The sequence below is a fragment of the Hemiscyllium ocellatum genome, chromosome 12, assembly GCF_020745735.1.
Source record: "Hemiscyllium ocellatum isolate sHemOce1 chromosome 12, sHemOce1.pat.X.cur, whole genome shotgun sequence".
Lineage (NCBI taxonomy): Eukaryota > Metazoa > Chordata > Chondrichthyes > Orectolobiformes > Hemiscylliidae > Hemiscyllium > Hemiscyllium ocellatum.
This window is the reverse complement of record NC_083412.1, coordinates 83,975,995-83,993,653: the sequence shown is the minus strand read 5'-3', so window position 1 is coordinate 83,993,653 and position 17,659 is coordinate 83,975,995. Positions and strand designations below refer to the sequence as shown.

The 17,659-nt window shown below is 41.6% G+C and overlaps 1 protein-coding gene across 2 annotated transcripts in view; it reads left to right on the top strand.

The window, feature by feature from the left end:
- ttc3 (tetratricopeptide repeat domain 3) overlaps positions 1–17,659 on the top strand; it is a 121,932-nt gene that overhangs the window by 10,878 nt on the left and 93,395 nt on the right. Inside the window, exons 2-5 of one of the 2 annotated variants that reach the window (XM_060833812.1) lie at positions 91–167; positions 1,562–1,610; positions 5,709–5,868; positions 11,921–12,008. In XM_060833812.1, the coding sequence (XP_060689795.1) occupies positions 102–167; positions 1,562–1,610; positions 5,709–5,868; positions 11,921–12,008 (363 nt within the window). In that variant the 5' untranslated portion in view covers positions 91–101. Of the gene's footprint in view, positions 1–90; positions 168–1,561; positions 1,611–5,708; positions 5,869–11,920; positions 12,009–17,659 lie in introns of those variants that run through there. The other variant, XM_060833813.1, reaches the window with a different exon arrangement.

The following is a 17,659-nucleotide window of genomic DNA, read 5'->3' as shown; positions in this document are numbered from 1 at the left end:
GTGCTCCTCACTATGTGTGAGTAATATTGTGTACTGGGACCTTAGTCCTTTGACTTTCCTTCTGAAAATAATACAATAATGCTGTTTCAGATTCCACAATCATGGATGATTCCAGCTCAGACTCAGATGACAGTAAGACGATCATCCATCATCAAATTAGATTTATGGTATGTTATTTTATATGATGGGAAGAATCTGTTTGGCGTTATTTAAAATGAAAGGTCATGGTCCTTTGTTGTGTGATAAACAGTGTAACTATAAGCAAAAGCAGTAGATTTTGAAACTGAGAAAAAGCAAATATTGTTGGGAACTGCCAGCAGGCCAGTCAGCTTATATTCAGTACACCTTATTTTACAGCTTGTTAGAAATTCTGACTGCATTAAGGAAATTGCTAAAATCAGGAGATTTGAAACATTCCCCTTGTGTAAGAAAGTAAATTATTTGCTATTAATTATCTTCAAAATGGGTATCATTAATAAGTGAGACTGGATATTTATTCATTGCTTGATATGCTATGATAATTTTAGCAGAATGAACATAGAAAAACTACAAATGCTAGAAGTAAAATATAAAATGCAAGAAATTGACAGTTAATTAATCGCCATCATCTTTAAAGATGAAAAACTGAACTCTACAGACAGAACTCCATGGAAGCAACCTTTCCATATCTATGCTGTCAAACCACCCAAGAATTTTATGCACACTAATGAGCACCTAGTACGAACTTTTCTGAACTTGGGCTTCAGCTCATCCAACTGAGATGAAACTGACTAGGCAGCAGCAATGCTCTTAGATGCATTTTTTTTCCATTAAGGCATCACAGACAACTTTACACAATAATTTTGACATTGAGCAGGAGAGCGGAATAAATATTTAAGGGGTTGGAGAGTAACCTTCAGGCCTTTAATTGAACAGAAACTTTGGAAACATGAAACAAGATGGGAAAGTTTGAGGAATTGTGAATGATATTTCTGCAGAATGATAATGCACTTAAAGATGTTACTGGTGATGGTGAATAGTAATACAGAATAAAGAGCATTAGTGTCCTTGGAAGTAGTGGGATCATGCAATTTGTGAGGTATGGATTGAAATAAACGGACACAAACTGTTAATCATAAATAGAGCGAGTATGCTATTTAAAATCTGTAATGTCCCTCCAGTTTGTCAATGACGGTTAGAGGGGAATAAATTATATGTTAAATTTATATATTTAAATAAAATGTTAAATAAAATATATTTATTTTATTTTGTGATTTCATTTTTTTTCTAGTTATCAGAACATTCTTTTATATTAAGTTTGCTTACTCTACAATGCTAAATCAGTGAATTGTGTATTTACTCGATTCAGTAATTCTCTCACAAAGTACTTATAATTTGCTTTGGTGAAAGTAAATAGATGACTGTTAATAAATGAAGAAGCCAGTCATGGTTGAGACACTGGTGTCAAGAACGGTTGTCCTAATATCATTCTCCTTGACAAACTTATTTGTTTGAATGATTTATATTTGTGTGTATTGGGCCTACCCACAAAGTAATAATTGCTTCTATTGTTTTCTTTCAGAGTGAAGCAATATCTGAAAAATATTGTCAAATTAAGCCAAAAAATAATAGTAAGTGCATTAAACTGTTGTAGTTCTGTATAATTTAAGACTAGATTTGCATTACTTACAAATTTTCCTTTTTCTTCTGAACCTTTCCTCTACATGGGCTTGTCTAAATGTGTTTTAAATATTGTAATTATATCCACATCCTATGGCAGGTCATTCAATCTGCACACCACTCTGTGTGACCAAGTTGCCTTTTAAATCTTTCCCTTCACACCTTAAGCCTATGTCTTTAGTTTTAGACTCCCTTAACCTGGGAGAAAGATCTCAGCTGTTCACCTTATCCATACCGTTCATGATTTTAAGAACCTCTATAATTTTTAATGCAAAAAGAATTTTATTGCAGTTTACAGGAACATAGAGGTTTTACAGTAATGATCTAAGACAACGAAAGTATTAGGGCATGCAAGAATGTGAGCAGGCCATTCAGTTCCTCAAACCTATTAGGTTACTCACATTGTGAAAACAGGCCCTTCGGCCCAACAAGTCCACACCAACCCGCCGAAGCACAATCCACCCAGATTCGTTCCCCTACATTTACCCCGTCACATAATACTACGGGCAATTTAGCATGGCCAATTTACCAAACCTGCACATTTTTGGACTGTGGGAGGAAACTGGAGCACCTGGAGGAAACCCGCGCAGACACGGGGAGAATGTGCAGACTTCACACAGTCAGTCACCTGAGGCTAGAAATTGCACCCGGGTCTCTGGCTGATGTGTGACCTTGCAATATATCTTTGGTTCCTCCATATTCCTTTATACCTTTGCTTAACAAATTTCTGTGGATCTTATGTTTGAAATCTGCAGTTGGTTCTGAATCAATTTCCTCTTGCAGAAGAAGATTCCAGACTTCTGCTACCCTTTTTTATATAGAAATGTTTCCTAATTTCAGTCCTGAAGGTTTGTCTTGAATATTTAAGCTATGTCCCTTAGTCTTAGACTTCCCAACTAGCAGAAATAGTTTATCCTATCTATTCCTGTGAGCACTTTGAAAACTTAATCAAATTACAGCTTAACATTCTAAAATCCAGGGAATCCAATCCCAGTTTGTGTTATCTCGTCATGTAGCCTTCAGAAGTAAGGTATCATTATAATGAAATGTTGAATGCCCGCCTTCTAAATATATTCTTAAGATGCAGTGATAAAGGGATGGCAATATTGGTAGGTGACTTTAATCAACAAAAAAAACCTTGGGAAATCAGTTTGCTATTAATAGCTTGGATGAGGTGTTTACAGAATAAAAGCAAAATACTATGGTTGCTGGAAATCTGAAACACAAGCCCAACACACACACGCTAACACAATGTTGGAGAGTTTCAGCAGGTCCAGCAGCATTTGTGGACACATAAAACATTCATGTTTCAAGCCCAATATGACACCACCTCACAATCTTGTATGAAGCGTTCTTTGAATGCTTTCATTAGTTTCTCTGAGTAACTTGTTCTGTAAATGACTAGCATAGCAGACTAGGGTTAGATCAATAGAATTGCAGGGGCAAAAGACTAAGGAGATATTTCAGAATACATCTTCTAATATAAAGAAAAATTTTCCAAATTTCACTGGATTTGGAAAAGGTTGCGTCAGACTCAAAAGGAGCAAGCATAGCCCCCTCTGTTTTAGAAGAGAAAAAGGCAGTAATCTGGAAGCTAAAGACCAGTTAATTTGACGTCTTCTGTGAGAAAAGTGTAAGAATTTTTAAAAAGATTACAGGCTAGCGAGTTTTGAGAAGATTTGTAGTTCAAGTTTATGTCCTGGATGTAAGTTTGCTCGCTCTGCTGGAAGGTTCATTTTCAGATGTTTTGTCACCCTACTAGGTAACATCATCAGTGAAGCACTGGTGTTAGTGACACACTTTCTATTAAAGTGTTTAGGATTCCTTGATTTGGTGACATTATTTCCTGTGGTGGTGTCATTTCCTGTTCTTTTTCGCACAGGATAGTAAATGGGGTCCAAATCAGTGTGGTCGTTGGTGGAATTGCAATTGGAATGCCATGCTTCCAGGAATTTTCATGCGTGTCTCTATTTAGTTGTCCTAGGATGGATGTGTTGTCCCAGTCGAAGTGGTGTCCTCCTTCATCTTTATGCAAGGATACTAGTGATAGTGAGTCATGTCTTTTTGTGGCTAGTTGATGTTCACGTATCCTGGTGTCTAGTTTTCTGCCTGTTTGTTCAACGTAGTGTTTGTTACAGTTCTTGCACGGTATTTTGTAAATGACATTAGTTTTGCTTGTTGTCTATCTAGGGTCTTTCAAGGTCATTAGCTGCTGTTTCAGTGTGTTGGTGGGTTTGTGGGCTACCATGATGCCAAAAGGTCTAAGTAGTCTGACAGTCATTTCCAAGATGTCTTTTATGTAGGGGAGAGTCGCTAGGGTTTCTGGGCACATTTTGTCTGCTTGTTTGGGTTTGTTGCTGAGAAATCGGTGGATTATCTTCATTGGGTACCCGTTCTTTTTGAATACACTGTATAGGTGATTTTCCTCTGCTCTTCGTAGCAAACTTACATCCAGAAGATTACAAGTGCACACAGTCAAAAAGGCTTTACAGCAAGGAAAAAGTCTCTTCAGCCCATCATGACCACTCCTGTCATCAAGCATCTGTCAATTCTAATTCTACCTTCCAGTTCTTGGCCTGTAGTCTTGTATGCTACCATCGCTCAAATACTAAAATGTGTCGAGTGTTCGTGCATCTAGCACCTTTGAAGCAGATACCTATCACACTCGTGGTGAAAAATATGTTCCTCAAATCCCCTGTAAACTTCCTGATCCTTACCGTAAACTGTACCCTGGTTACTGATTCTTCCACAAAAGGGAAGGGTTTCTCTCTATCTCCCTATCACTGCCTCTGATCATTTTGACACCTCAATAGAGATTAGATTAGATCACTTACAGGCCCAACAAGTCCACACTGACCCGGCAAAGCGTTTACCACCCAGACCCATACCCCTACATTTATCCCTTCACCGAACACTACGGGCAATTTAGCACGGCCAATTCACCTGACCTGCACATCTTTGTGACTGTGGAATGAAGCCGGAGCACCCGGAGGAAACCCACGCAGACTCGGGAAGAATTTGCAAACTCCACACTCAGTTGCCTGAGGTGGGAATTGAACCCGGGTCTCTGGCGCTGTGAGGCAGCAGTGCTAACCACTGTGCCACCATGCTGCCCACAGTAGGTCTCTCCTCAGCCTTCCCTGCTCTGAGGGAATCAACCCCAGTCTATGTAGCTTCTCTTCAAAGTTGAATTGCTCCAAGCAACATCCTAATGATTCTCCACCGAAGAACTTTGAAAAACTGAAGGTAATCAGAAAAAGTCAGCATGGTTTTGTCAAAAGAAATTGGCCAGTGATGTCTGTGCTGATTCTGATGCTAATCAAAATTAATCCCATCTGCCTGCACATGATCCGTGTCCCTCGATTCTCTGCCTCTTTATGTACCTGTTTAAATGCCTCTTATATTTTGCTATCATTGATGAAGCAGCTGAAGGTGGTAGGACAAGGACACTATCCTGACCAACACTTGCAGAAAGATATCCTGGTTGCTATATTTCTGTTTCCTAAGTTGTGTGTTTTAATTTTCTGAAAATCTCTTAAAACCTTTTAAAAAGCACAGAAACATTTAAATACCATCTTCATTAAAGATTTGAAATGAAGTGTGTTTGCATCCGAAAGATCTTTAAAGCCATAAAGTGGAGGCGCCAGTGTTGGACTGGGGTGGACAAAGTTAAAAATCACACACCAGGTTATGGTCCAATGGGTGTTGTGTGATTCTTAACTTTATTCAAGCTGTAGCGAGCGACCCACATAATTGCCTAAGTGAGTGTTTTAAAAAATTGCCTCCTGCTGAAGAATATTTTGTATCTGGATAACCTTTGAAGAGAGGCTGCGATGTCTCACTGTAGAAGTGCTGTGTGTCTCATACACTTCACAGTTTAGACTCGCACATGACAAAAGTCATAGGTAACATCATGGAGTTTTGTCAGTCTGGGAAACAGTAGTCTGTTTTGTGACAACACAATCAGACACAATGTTAAAAGTTAAAATGCATTTTTGACATTTTCAACATTTAATCTATTTGATTCTTTGTTCTCTCCTTTCTTTCAGTGGAAGCTGCTCACATTTGGTGTTCTGTCATTCCAGTAAATAATCAGGTGCATTGGCATACAATAGCCATAAACTTACTATGGCCATATTTATTTGCTCAGGCAGAAAAGGTTGATCGCTGTCTACAGTGGGCCTTTGCCGCGAAATTCATAGATGCAGAGTAAGTCTTTGTGCTTTTTGCAGGACATTTGTTTTGATTTTGCAATTCTACAATGACCTAGATTACATTGTGGTTCATAATATTAATTCTGATCTAAGTGAAACCTAAGAAAATGTCTTTGTGGTTTGCTGAAGAGAATGGCAAGCTGGGAATTGAGAATGGAACACTGCGCTATTTAAAGTGGGAAAGAAAAGAGGAGTAAAAGAACTCTGAATTTAAATAACACCTGTTATATCCTCAAGCCATTCCAAAGTTAAATTGATTTATTTATTGCTGTGTTGTCATTCATTAAGGTAGATCAATGCGGTTGCCAGTTTGTGCTCCTCAAGTCCCCCAAAGAGCTATGACATATTTTTGTGGCGTTCATTGAGGGGGTGAATGTCATATACAGTACTGGGAGAACTACCCTCATCATCTTTGAACAGTGTGAATAGAATGTTTTGTATTCATCAGGGACCCCATCATAGGTTAACAAGGCTGATACCTAGACTTCAGTGGTTAAATTATAAGGAGAGATTATGCAGATTAGACCTGTTTCCTCCAGAATTTAGAAAATTTGGGGATGATCTGATTGAAGTGGGTTTCCTCCAGGTGCTCCAGTTTCCTCCCACAGTCCAAAGATGTGCAGGTTAGGTGAATTGGTCATGCTAATTTGCTGTAGTGTTAGGTACATTAGTCAGGGGTAAATGTAGGGGAATGGGTCTTGGTGAATTGCTCTTCAGAGGGTCGGTGGGACTTGTTGAGCAGAAGAGCTTGTTCCCACACTCTAGGGCATCTAATCTAATCTTCAAAATGTTAGCAGGGAATGACAGGACAGATGGGGATTCTAGACTAGGGAATATAGTCCAAATTTAAGATCAGGTCCTTCAGAAGAGATGACAGGAAGCACTTGTACATTCAAAGGGTGGTAGAGATTTGGAACTTATTTACGTAAATGGGTTGATATAAGATCAATAGTTAACTTTAAATCTGAGACAGATAAATGTTGTTGCGCAAAGGTATTAAGGGATATGTGCCAAAGGCAAGAATATGGAGTTAGATTACAGATCAGCCATGATCACAATGGATGACGGAGCAGGCTTGATAAGTTGAATAGATTACTCCTGTTGTATTGTTCCTATATATTTATGTGCCTATTAACCATGTAGCACTGACTCTGTTTACCTTGATTAGACTTTTATCCTAGACGTTAAATCACTTATCACTTGAATTATTATCTGGAATTTTGGTTCACATCATTCTGGATAACTGGAATGGAAACCTCTGGAGGTTGTAAGTTTGCTCGCTTTGTTGGTAGATTTGTTCTGTTAAGAGTCCTGATATTGGTGATCCCATAGGTGAAGTAGGTTGTGAGGCACAGGTCTACTAGTGTTTCTTTGGCCACGGTGATGTTTATTGATGTGAATAGGGCCGTCTGGCCTCACGACTAAACATCACGCTATCCAAAGAAGCACGGGCCTTACTGTTAGACGACCCAAGGACACAAACACCTGACAGCACCAACTCCATCAGCAAGGACAGCATCCTCAAACTCGTGCACCTGTGCCACACAACCTACTTCATCTTCAACAACAAGATCTACAAACAAATCAATGGGATGCCTATGGGATCACCAATATTAGGACTCTAAGCAGAAGCAATTATGGAGAGGTTAGAATGAACAGCCCTTCCCATGAGGTGCACATTGCAGATGCTGGAGATCAGAGTCAAAGAGTGTGGTGCTGGAAAAGCACCGCCAGTCAGACAGCAACCGAGGAACAGGTGAATCGACATTTCGAGCATAAGCTCTTCATCAGGAATTTTCCTGCTCCATGGATGCTGCCTATTTGGCTGTGCTTTTCTAGCACCACACACTTCAACTCTGATCTCCAGCATCTGCAGTGCTCACTCACTCCCAGCTGATTGTAACCTTACTGCAAAGTTCTCCTCCAGCTCTTCCCACGATCCAGCCCAAGCTTCGGGTCCACAATGTGGATGATACCTTTGTTCATGAAATGCAACAGATTCGAAGAAACCCACAAATGCAGAAAGAACATCCTTACTGCTATAAAGTTCACCAAAGAAGAAGAGAACAACAATAAGCTCCCCTTCCTAGACGTCACAGTAGAACGAAAAGCCAATGGAGAGCTGCAGACACGAGTCTACAGGAAAGCCACACACACTGACGAGATACTCAACTACGTGAGCAATCATCCCATGGAGCTGCATCAGAACATTATTTAAACAAGCAACAATACACTGCAGCACCTGAGAAGTACAAGAAGCTGAGGAAAAACACCTTTACAATATATTCAGGAACGACAGGTACCAGATCAGTTCAGTCTGCTGATTGCTACACAACAGATGTAAAAAAGAAGACACGACACACCCAGAGCCTCTAGCTACCCTGCCATACGTAAAAGACATCTCAGAGATGACAACCAGACTAGTCCGGCCACTAGGCATCATGGTAGCCCATAAACCTACCACCCCACTGAAACAGCTCCTGATGAATTTAAAGGACCCCGTACCAACAACCAGCAGAACGAATGTCATTTACAAAATCTCCTGCAAGGACTGCATCAAACGTTACGTTGGACAGACGGGCAGGAAACTAACCACCAGGATATATGAGCACCAGCTAGCCACCAAAAAAAATGACCAACTATCACTTGTATCTGTACACACAGATGAAGAGGGACATCAGTCCAACGGGGACAACACGTCCATCCTTGGACAGGCTAAACAGAGACACACACGGAATTCCTAGAGGCCTGGCATTCAGACCGGAACTCCATTAACAAACATATCGATTTAGATCCCATTTAACATCTTTTCAGAAAAAGAACTGGAAGTGATATCACCCACTACAACAGACCAAGACACACAAATAGGAAGTGGGACGGAACACCAGCACTTCAACTGAGGCTCACTGACCTCTCCGCCCCCACCCCACTCCAGCCTATCACTCTCACCTTGACCTCCTTCCACCTATCGCATCTCCAACGCCCCTCCCCCAAGTCCCTCCTCCCTACCTTTTATCTTAGCCTGCTGGACACACTTTCCTCATTCCTGAAGAAGGGATTATGCCCGAAACGTCGAATCTCCTGTTCCTTGGATGCTGCCTGACTTGCTGTGCTTTTCCAGCAGCACATTTTCAGCTCCTCACTGATGATGTTACCTAGCATGGTGACGAAACGTCTGAGAACAAGTCCACCAGTTCAGCAAGCAAACTTATAACCTGAACATCAACCTGAGTTATAAACCTTCTCCAAAATTGGACTGTGATCTAAGTGACATGAAATTGCCCGATTACTTTCAGCTGTTGACCCAAATTTAGAACATAGAACATAGAAGGATACAGCGCAGTACAGGCCCTTCGGCCCTCGATGTTGCGCCGACCGAATCCGACCTAACCTATACTAGCCCAATAACTTCCAAATGCCTATCCAATGCCCGCTTAAATGACCATAAAGAAGGAGAGTTCACCACTGATACGGGCAGGGCATTCCATGAACTCTCAACCCGCTGTGTGAAGAATCTACCCCTAACATCTGTCCTATACCTACCACCCCTTAATTTAAAGCTATGTCCCCTAGTAACACCTGACTCCATTAGCGGTAAAAGGTTCTTAGTGTCTACCCTATCTAAACCCCTAATCATCTTATACACTTCTATCAGATCTCCCCTAAACCTTCTCTTCTCCAATGAGAACAGCCCCAAGTGCCTCAGCCTTTCCTCATAAGATTTTCCTACCATTCCAGGCAACATCCTGGTAAACCTCCTCTGCACTCGTTCTAAAGCTTCCACATCCTTCCTATAGTATGGCGACCAAAACTGCACACAATACTCCAGATGAGGCCTCACCAGAGTCTTATACAACTGCAACATGACCTCAGGACTCCGGAACTCAATTCCTCTGCCAATAAAGCCCAGTACACCATATGCCTTCCTCACAGCACTATTTACCTGGGTGGCAACTTTCAGAGATCTGTGTACATGGACACCAAGATCCCTCTGCTCATCCACACTACCAAGTAGCCTACCATTAGCCCAGTAATCCATCATCTTGTTATTCCTACCAAAGTGAACGACTTCGCACTTAGCTACATTGAATTCCATTTGCCACATTTCCGCCCAGCTCTGCAACTTATCTATATCCCGCTGTAACCTACCACTTCCTTCCTCACTATCCACAACTCCACCGACTTTTGTGTCATCCGCAAACTTGCTTACCCAGCTTTCAAGTCCTTCCTCTAGATCATTTATAAAGATAACAAAAAGCAATGGTCCCAAAACAGATCCTTGTGGTACACCGCTAGTAACTGCGCTCCAAGATGAACATAATCCATCAACTACTACCCTCTGTCTCCTTCCAGCCAGCCAATTCCTAATCCAAACCTCTAATGTATCCTCAATGCCATACCTCCGTAGTTTTAGCATTAGCCTACCATGGGGAACCTTATCGAACGCCTTACTAAAATCCATATACACAACATCTACTGCTTTACCCTCGTCCACTTCCTTAGTCACCTTCTCAAAGAACTCAATAAGGTTTGTGAGGCACGACCTGCCCTTCACAAAACCATGCTGGCTATCCCTGATCACGTTATTCCTACCCAGATGTTCATAAATCTTATCCCTTACCATTCTCTCTAAGACTTTGCCCACCACTGAAGTCAGACTCACTGGCCTATAGTTACTAGGGCTATCCCTACTTCCTTTCTTGAACAATGGGACCACATTCGCTATCCTCCAGTCCTCTGGTACTATTCCCGTTGACAATGACGACATAAAAATCCAGGCCAATGGCTCTGCTATCTCCTCCCTAGCTTCCCATAGGATCCTGGGGTAAATGCCATCAGGCCCAGGAGACTTATCTATATTCATCCTTTCCAATATTCCCAAAACCTCTTCCCTGCATATTTCCAGGGCATCCATTCTAATTATTTGTGATTCCATATTCACATCAGCAACAGTGTCCTGTTCCTGAGTGAATACTGATGAAAAGTACTGATTTAATGTCTCTCCAATCTCCTCCGCCTCCACACACAACTTCCCACTACTATCCTTGACTGGACCGATACCTACCCTAGTCATCCTTTTATTCTTGACATACCTATAGAAAGCCTTTGGGTTTTCCCTAATCCTACCAGCTAAAGACTTTTCATGTCCCCTTCTCGCTTCTCTTAGCTCCCTCTTTAGCTCCTTCCTGGCTACCTTATAACTCTCAATCGCCCCTACTGAACCTTCACGCCTCATCTTTACATATGCCGCCTTCTTCCCTTTCACAAGGGACTCCAATTCCTTACTAAACCACGGCTGCCTCACAAGGCCCTTTACACCATGCCTGACTGGTACATACCTATCGAGGACACGCAGTAGCTGCTCCTTGAACAATCCCCACATCTCATTAGTGTTCTTCTCTTGAAGCCTGTTTTTCCAATCCACACATCCTAAGTCATGCCTCACTGCATCATAATTTCCCTGCCCCCAGCTATAACTCTTGCCCTGCGGCACACGATTATCCCTCTCCATCACTAAAGTAAAAGTCACCGAGTTGTGGTCACTGTCCCCGAAGTGCTCACCTACCTCCAAGTCTAACACCTGGCCTGGTTCATTACCTAGAACCAAATCCAATATAGCCTCCCCTCTTGTTGGCCTGTCGACATATTGTGTCAGGAAACCCTCTTGCACACATTGTACAAACACCGACCCATCTAATGAACTCGAGCTATAGCTCTCCCAGTCAATATCTGGGAAGTTAAAGTCCCCCATAACAACCACCCTGCTACCTTCACTCTTTTCCTATACTAATACTAATTGCTTTCATCATCGTAGACCGGTGACATTGCAGCTAAAAATAAAAAAAAGCTTATGATTCTTGAAAAGTCAGATATGACACGTTGGCAAAGTCTTAAACTTTACAGAACGACATTGGGTTGAAGGAATTCTTAAACATTTTTGACTTTTTGTTTTAATGTGATTGGCAAATATTCAGACAACATCTGCAAATTAAAAATAATAGATTAAAATGCAGAAGCTTCAATGTTTGGTTTGCATTTTTTTCCAGGAATTATGATGTCTTTGAAATGAATATTGTAAAGCTCCAAAATATTGAGCTTCTGGAAACAGTGGTTGAGGCAATAAAGAAACATCACGTAAGTACATTTTTATAACTTGAGAATTTTTGAATTGTAAGATACTTTGTCCCTACGCTCAAGACAAGGCAGTAATTAGAAATGGAATTGTTGACGATTCTGGTATTTTTGAACCTGGAACGTTGGTTTCTGGGGAGTCAGTGGGAAAGCGTTTACCAAGGAACAAAATGGAGCCAGGTGGAAAAGATAATTTTGCAAATTTCTGAAATCATCATGATCCTTGCAGTTAAGAATTTTAATGTAATATTACGGCTTTTTTTTTGGTGTGTTACTTGAGTTCAATTTGAAAGAAATCAGCAATTTTAACAGTGATTGCAATAAGAGTGAGCCTTCATAAGGCCATAAGACATAGGAGTGAAAGTAAGGCCATTCGGTCCATCGAGTCCACTCCGCCATTCAATCATGGCAGATGGGCATTTCAACTCCACTTACCTGCATTCTCCCCATAGCCCTTAATTCCTTGTGACATCAAGAATTTATCAATCTCTGCCTTGAAGACATTTGGCGTCCCGGCCTCCACTGCACGCCGTGGCAATGAATTCCATAGGCCCACCACTCTCTGGCTGAAGAAATGACTCTGCATTTCTGTTCTGAATTTACCCCCTCTAATTCTAAGGCTGTGTCCATGGGTCCTAGTCTCCTCGCCTAACGGAAACAATTTCCTAGCGTCCACCCTTTCCAAGCCATGTATTATCTTGTAAGTTTCTATTAGATCTCCCCTTAATCTTCTCAACTCCAATGAATACAATCCCAGGATCCTCAGCTGTTCCTCGTATGTTAGACCTACCATTCCAGGGATCATCCGTGTGAATCTCCGCTGGACATGCTCCAGTGCCAGTATGTCCTTCATGAGGTGTGGGGACCAAAACTGGGCACAGTAATCCAAATGGGGCCTAACCAGAGCTTTATAAAGTCTCAGTACACAACGGTGCTTTTATATTCCAACCCTCTTGAGATAAAGGACAACATTTCCCTGGTCTATGGGCGGCACGGTGGCACAGTGGTTAGCACTGCTGCCTCACAGCGCCTGTAGACCCGGGTTCAATTCCCGACTCAGGCGACTGACTGTGTGGAGTTTGCACGTTCTCCCCGTGTCTGCTTGGGTTTCCTCCGGGTGCTCCGGTTTCCTCCCACAGTCCAAAGATGTGCGGGTCAGGTGAATTGGCCAAGCTAAATTGCCCGTAGTGTTAGGTAAGGGGTAAATGTAGGGGTATGGGTGGGTTGCGCTTCGGCGGGTCGGTGTGGACTTGTTGGGCCGAAGGGCCTGTTTCCACACTGTAAGTCTAATCTAAGTCTAATCTAAACATTGCATTCGCTTTCTTAATCACGGACTCAACCTGCATGTTTACCTTTAGAGAGTCCTCGACTAGCACTACCAGATCTCTTTGTACTTTGCCTTTATGAATTTTCTCCCCGTTTAGAAAGTAGTCCATGCTTGTATTCTTTTTTCCCCAAAGTGCAAGACCTCGCATTTGCTCACATTGAATTCCATCAGCTATTTCCTGGACCACTCTCCCAAACTGTCTAGATCCTTCTGCAGCCTCCCCACTTCCTCAGTACTACCTGCCTGTCCACCTAACTTCGTATCATCCACAAACTTAGCTAGAATGCCCCCAGTCCCTTCATCCAGATCATTAATATATAACGTGAACAGCTGCAGCCCCAACACTGAACCCTGTGGGACACCGCTTGTCACCGGCTGCCATTCCGAAAAAGAACCTTTTATCCCAACTCTCTGCCTTCTTTCAGACAGCCAATCGTCAATCCATACCAGAGCTCACCTCGAACACCATGGGCCCTCACCTTACTCAGCAGTCTCCCGTGTGGCACCTTATCGAAGGCCTTTTGGAAGTCTCGATAGACCACATCCACTGGGTTTCCCTGGTCTAACCTACTTGTCACCTTTCCAAAGAATTCCAACAGGTTTGTCAGGTGTGACCTCCCCTTACTAAATCCATGTTGACTTGTTCTAATCTGACCCTGCTCTTCCAAGAATTTAGAAACCTCATCTTTAATGATGGATTCTAGAATTTTACCAACAACCGAGGTTATGCTAATTGGCCTATAATTTTCTATCTTTTGTCTTGATCCTTTCTTGAACAAGGGGGTTCCAACAGCGATCTTCCAATCATCCGGGACTTTCCCTGACTCCAGTGACTTTTGAAAGATCTCAACCAACGCCTCCGCTATTTCCTCAGCCACCTCACTCAGAACTCTAGGATGTAGCCCATCGGGGCCAGGAGATTTATCAATTTTAAGACCTTTTAGCTTTTCTAGCACTTTCTCTTTTGTAATGGCAACCATACTCAACTCAGCCCCCTGACTCCCTTTAATTGTTGGGATATTACACATGTCTTCCACAGTGAAGACTGACACAAAGTACTTATTAAGTTCTCCTGCTATTTCCTTATCTCCCATCACTAGGCTTCCAGCATCAGTTTGAAGTGGCCCAATGTCTACTTTTGCCTGTCGTTTGTTTCTTATGTATTGAAAGAAACCTTTACTATCATTTCTAATATTATTGGCTAGCCTACCTTCATATTTGATCCTCTCCTTCCTTTTTTCTCTCTTTGTTATCCTCTGTTTGTTTTTGTAGCCTTCCCAATCTTCTGATTTCCCAGTGCTCTTGGCCACTTTATAGGATCTCTCTTTTTCTTTAATACATTTCCTGACTTCCTTTGTCAGCCATGGCTGTCTAATCCCCAGATAATCTTTCTTTTCTTGGGGATGAACCTCTGTACAGTGTCCTCAATTATACCCACAAACTCCTGCCATTTTTGCTCTACTGTCTTTTCCGCTAGGCTCTGCTTCCAGTCTATTTTCGTCAGTTCCTCTCTCATGCCCTCATAATTATCTTTATTTAACTATAACACCATTACCTCCGATTTTGCCTTTTTCAAAATTCAGACTGAACTCTACCATATTATGATCGCTGCTTCCTAAGTGTTCCCTTACTTTAAGATTTTTTTATAAAGTCTGGTTCATTACATAGCACTAGGTCCAGAATAACCTGCTCCCTTGTGGGCTCCATGACAAGCTGTTCCAAAAAGCCATCCTGTAAGCATTCCATGAATTCCCTTTCTTTGGATCCACTGGCATGGTGGCTGTAAAAGAGAACCTACAGGTTTAGGTATGGCCTTGTTGCCTGATTTTGTCTTTGTCTTTGACTCCAGTTCCCCAGCATTTACACTTGATTGTGCTCTGAAGTACTATTGCTGGCCTTGGCCGGAATGTCAACATAGTCAAAGGGGTCTACAATAGCCCCTTCAGCCCATTGAATCTGCACAGGTCAAAAACAAGAACCTCGTTATTCTAATACCATTTTCCAGCCATAGCTTTGTCTGCTTTGGTATCACATGTGTTCTGGTTGCCTTGCTAGAGGAACGTTATTATTAAATTGGGGAGGGTGTAGATAAGATTTACGAGGATGTAACTGGGACTGGAGGGTTTGAGTTATAAAGAGAGGCTGGAAAAGATGGGGCTTCTTTTAATGGAGCGTAGGAGGTTGAGGAGTAACCTATAGAGGTTTATAAAATCATAAAGGGCATAGATAAAGTGAATAGCAAAATCTTTTCCATATGAGTGGGGAGTTCAAAACAAGAGGACTTAATTTTAAGGCGAGAGATGAAAGATTTAAAAGGGACCTGAGGGGCAACTTTTTCATGTGGTGAGTTGTATGTGGAATGAAATTCCAGAGGAAATGGTCGATGAAGGTAGTTAGAAGATTAAGTAGATGTTTAGATAATTACACGAATAGGAAAGTTTTAGAAGGATATAAGCCAAATGCAGGAAATGGGACAAATTTAGTTTGGGGAAACTTGGCCGCATGGATGGATTGGGCCAACAGGTCTATTTCCATGCTATATGACTCTATTGAAATATTTCTGAAATATTATAAGGGATTCTGCCCCTCCCACCCTTTCAAGTAGTGAGTTCCAGATTCATACCATTTTCTGGGTGAAAACATCTTTCCTCCCTTCCTCTCTAAACCTCCTCCACCATCTCTGAAATCTATGCGCCCCTCTCCCTGATCACTGATCCCTTCAGCAAGGGAAAATGCTTCTTCCCATCCCCCTTGTCTTATTCCCCACAACTGTATACATCTCAATCGTGTTCTGTCTCGGTCTCTTCTGCTCCAAGAAAAATACCCCAGTCTATATAATCTCTCTTCATAATTAAAACTCTCCAACCACATGGCATCAATATTGGCTTCACCAGTTTCCAAATCTCCCCTCCCTCCAACTCATCCCAGATCCAAACTTACATTCTGAACTGCTTTATCTACCTGCCCACTACCTTAAGAGACTCGTAGATATGCACACAAAGGTCCCTCTGATTCATGGTGCTCCTTAGGGTCCTACGATCTGTCCTATATTCCCTTGCCTTGTTTGTCCTGTTCAGGTGCATCACTTCACATTTATCAGGATTGAATTCCATTTGCCGCTGATCATCCTGTTTGACCAGCCTGATTATATCCTGTTGTAATCTGTGATTATCCTCCTCAATTTGTATCATCCTACTAATTTTCGTATCATCTGTGAACTTACTGATCAACCCTCCCTCATTCAAGTCTGCATGTACCACAACAGCAAGGGCCCTGACACTGATCACTGAGGAAACCCACTGGACACGGGCTTCAGGTCACAAAAACATCCCTCGACCCCCATCACCTTCTGCCTTCTGTCATTCAGCAGATTCTGCATCCAATTTGCCAACATCCCAAGGATATCATTTTTTAAAAAACTCTATGCTGCCACAAACAGGCATGAAATTTCTTCTGCAGAGAGGAGATATATTGTCCCTAATTTCACCGTCTGGTGATTTATGTTGATGAGTTTCTGTTCATTGGAAAAAGAACCTTGCCTGTGATGCCCTTCTATTGTTGGTTGATATCTCTTTTAGAAGAACATAATGACAATGCTATAAGGAATATTCTGGAGAACTTTACCACTTGTCACAATCTTTCCCAGCAATGTGTACTTATGGAAGGAGGGGGAAATTAAAATTGCATTGCAATAAAGCAAGATCATGAGCTTGTCTATCATGTTTAATAGTGATCTTAGTAATGTTTAAGTGTAATCACTTATTGTGTAGGCTCTATGTCAGTTGCTTAATGGACAGCCAGATCCAACATATAGCAATACAACAAATGACCAGATAATTTTAATTTAGTATGAAAAGTATTGTAATTGTCAGCTAATACACCATGAACGCCTTCCTTTTATTTGTTCTTTCACAGGGTATATGCATTGCAGGCGAGACTAGCTTTTATTGCTAATCCCCAATTGCCCTTGAACTGAGTGGCTTGCTCGGCCTTTTTGGACAGCTCTTCAAATTATATTGTCGGAGATCTTGTATGTCTTCACAGGGACACATTAAAGTCATCAGTTTAAATATGATCTAAAAGATAACTCTCATAACAATGCAGCAGTCACTCAGTAATCCATTAAAGTATCAGCCAAGATTATTTTCAAATTTCTAGTCAGACTCTGGCTTTCCAGCTGTTGTTTCAATGAGTAGGTCACCGCTTTACTACAATAACCTGCAATTTATTTGCAGGAAATTGTGACATTTATCTGCACTGAAACATTGCTGAAGTTTTAAAAATCCACTGCAAGTAAATTTGAGAAACTCAATTACATTTTAAGTTT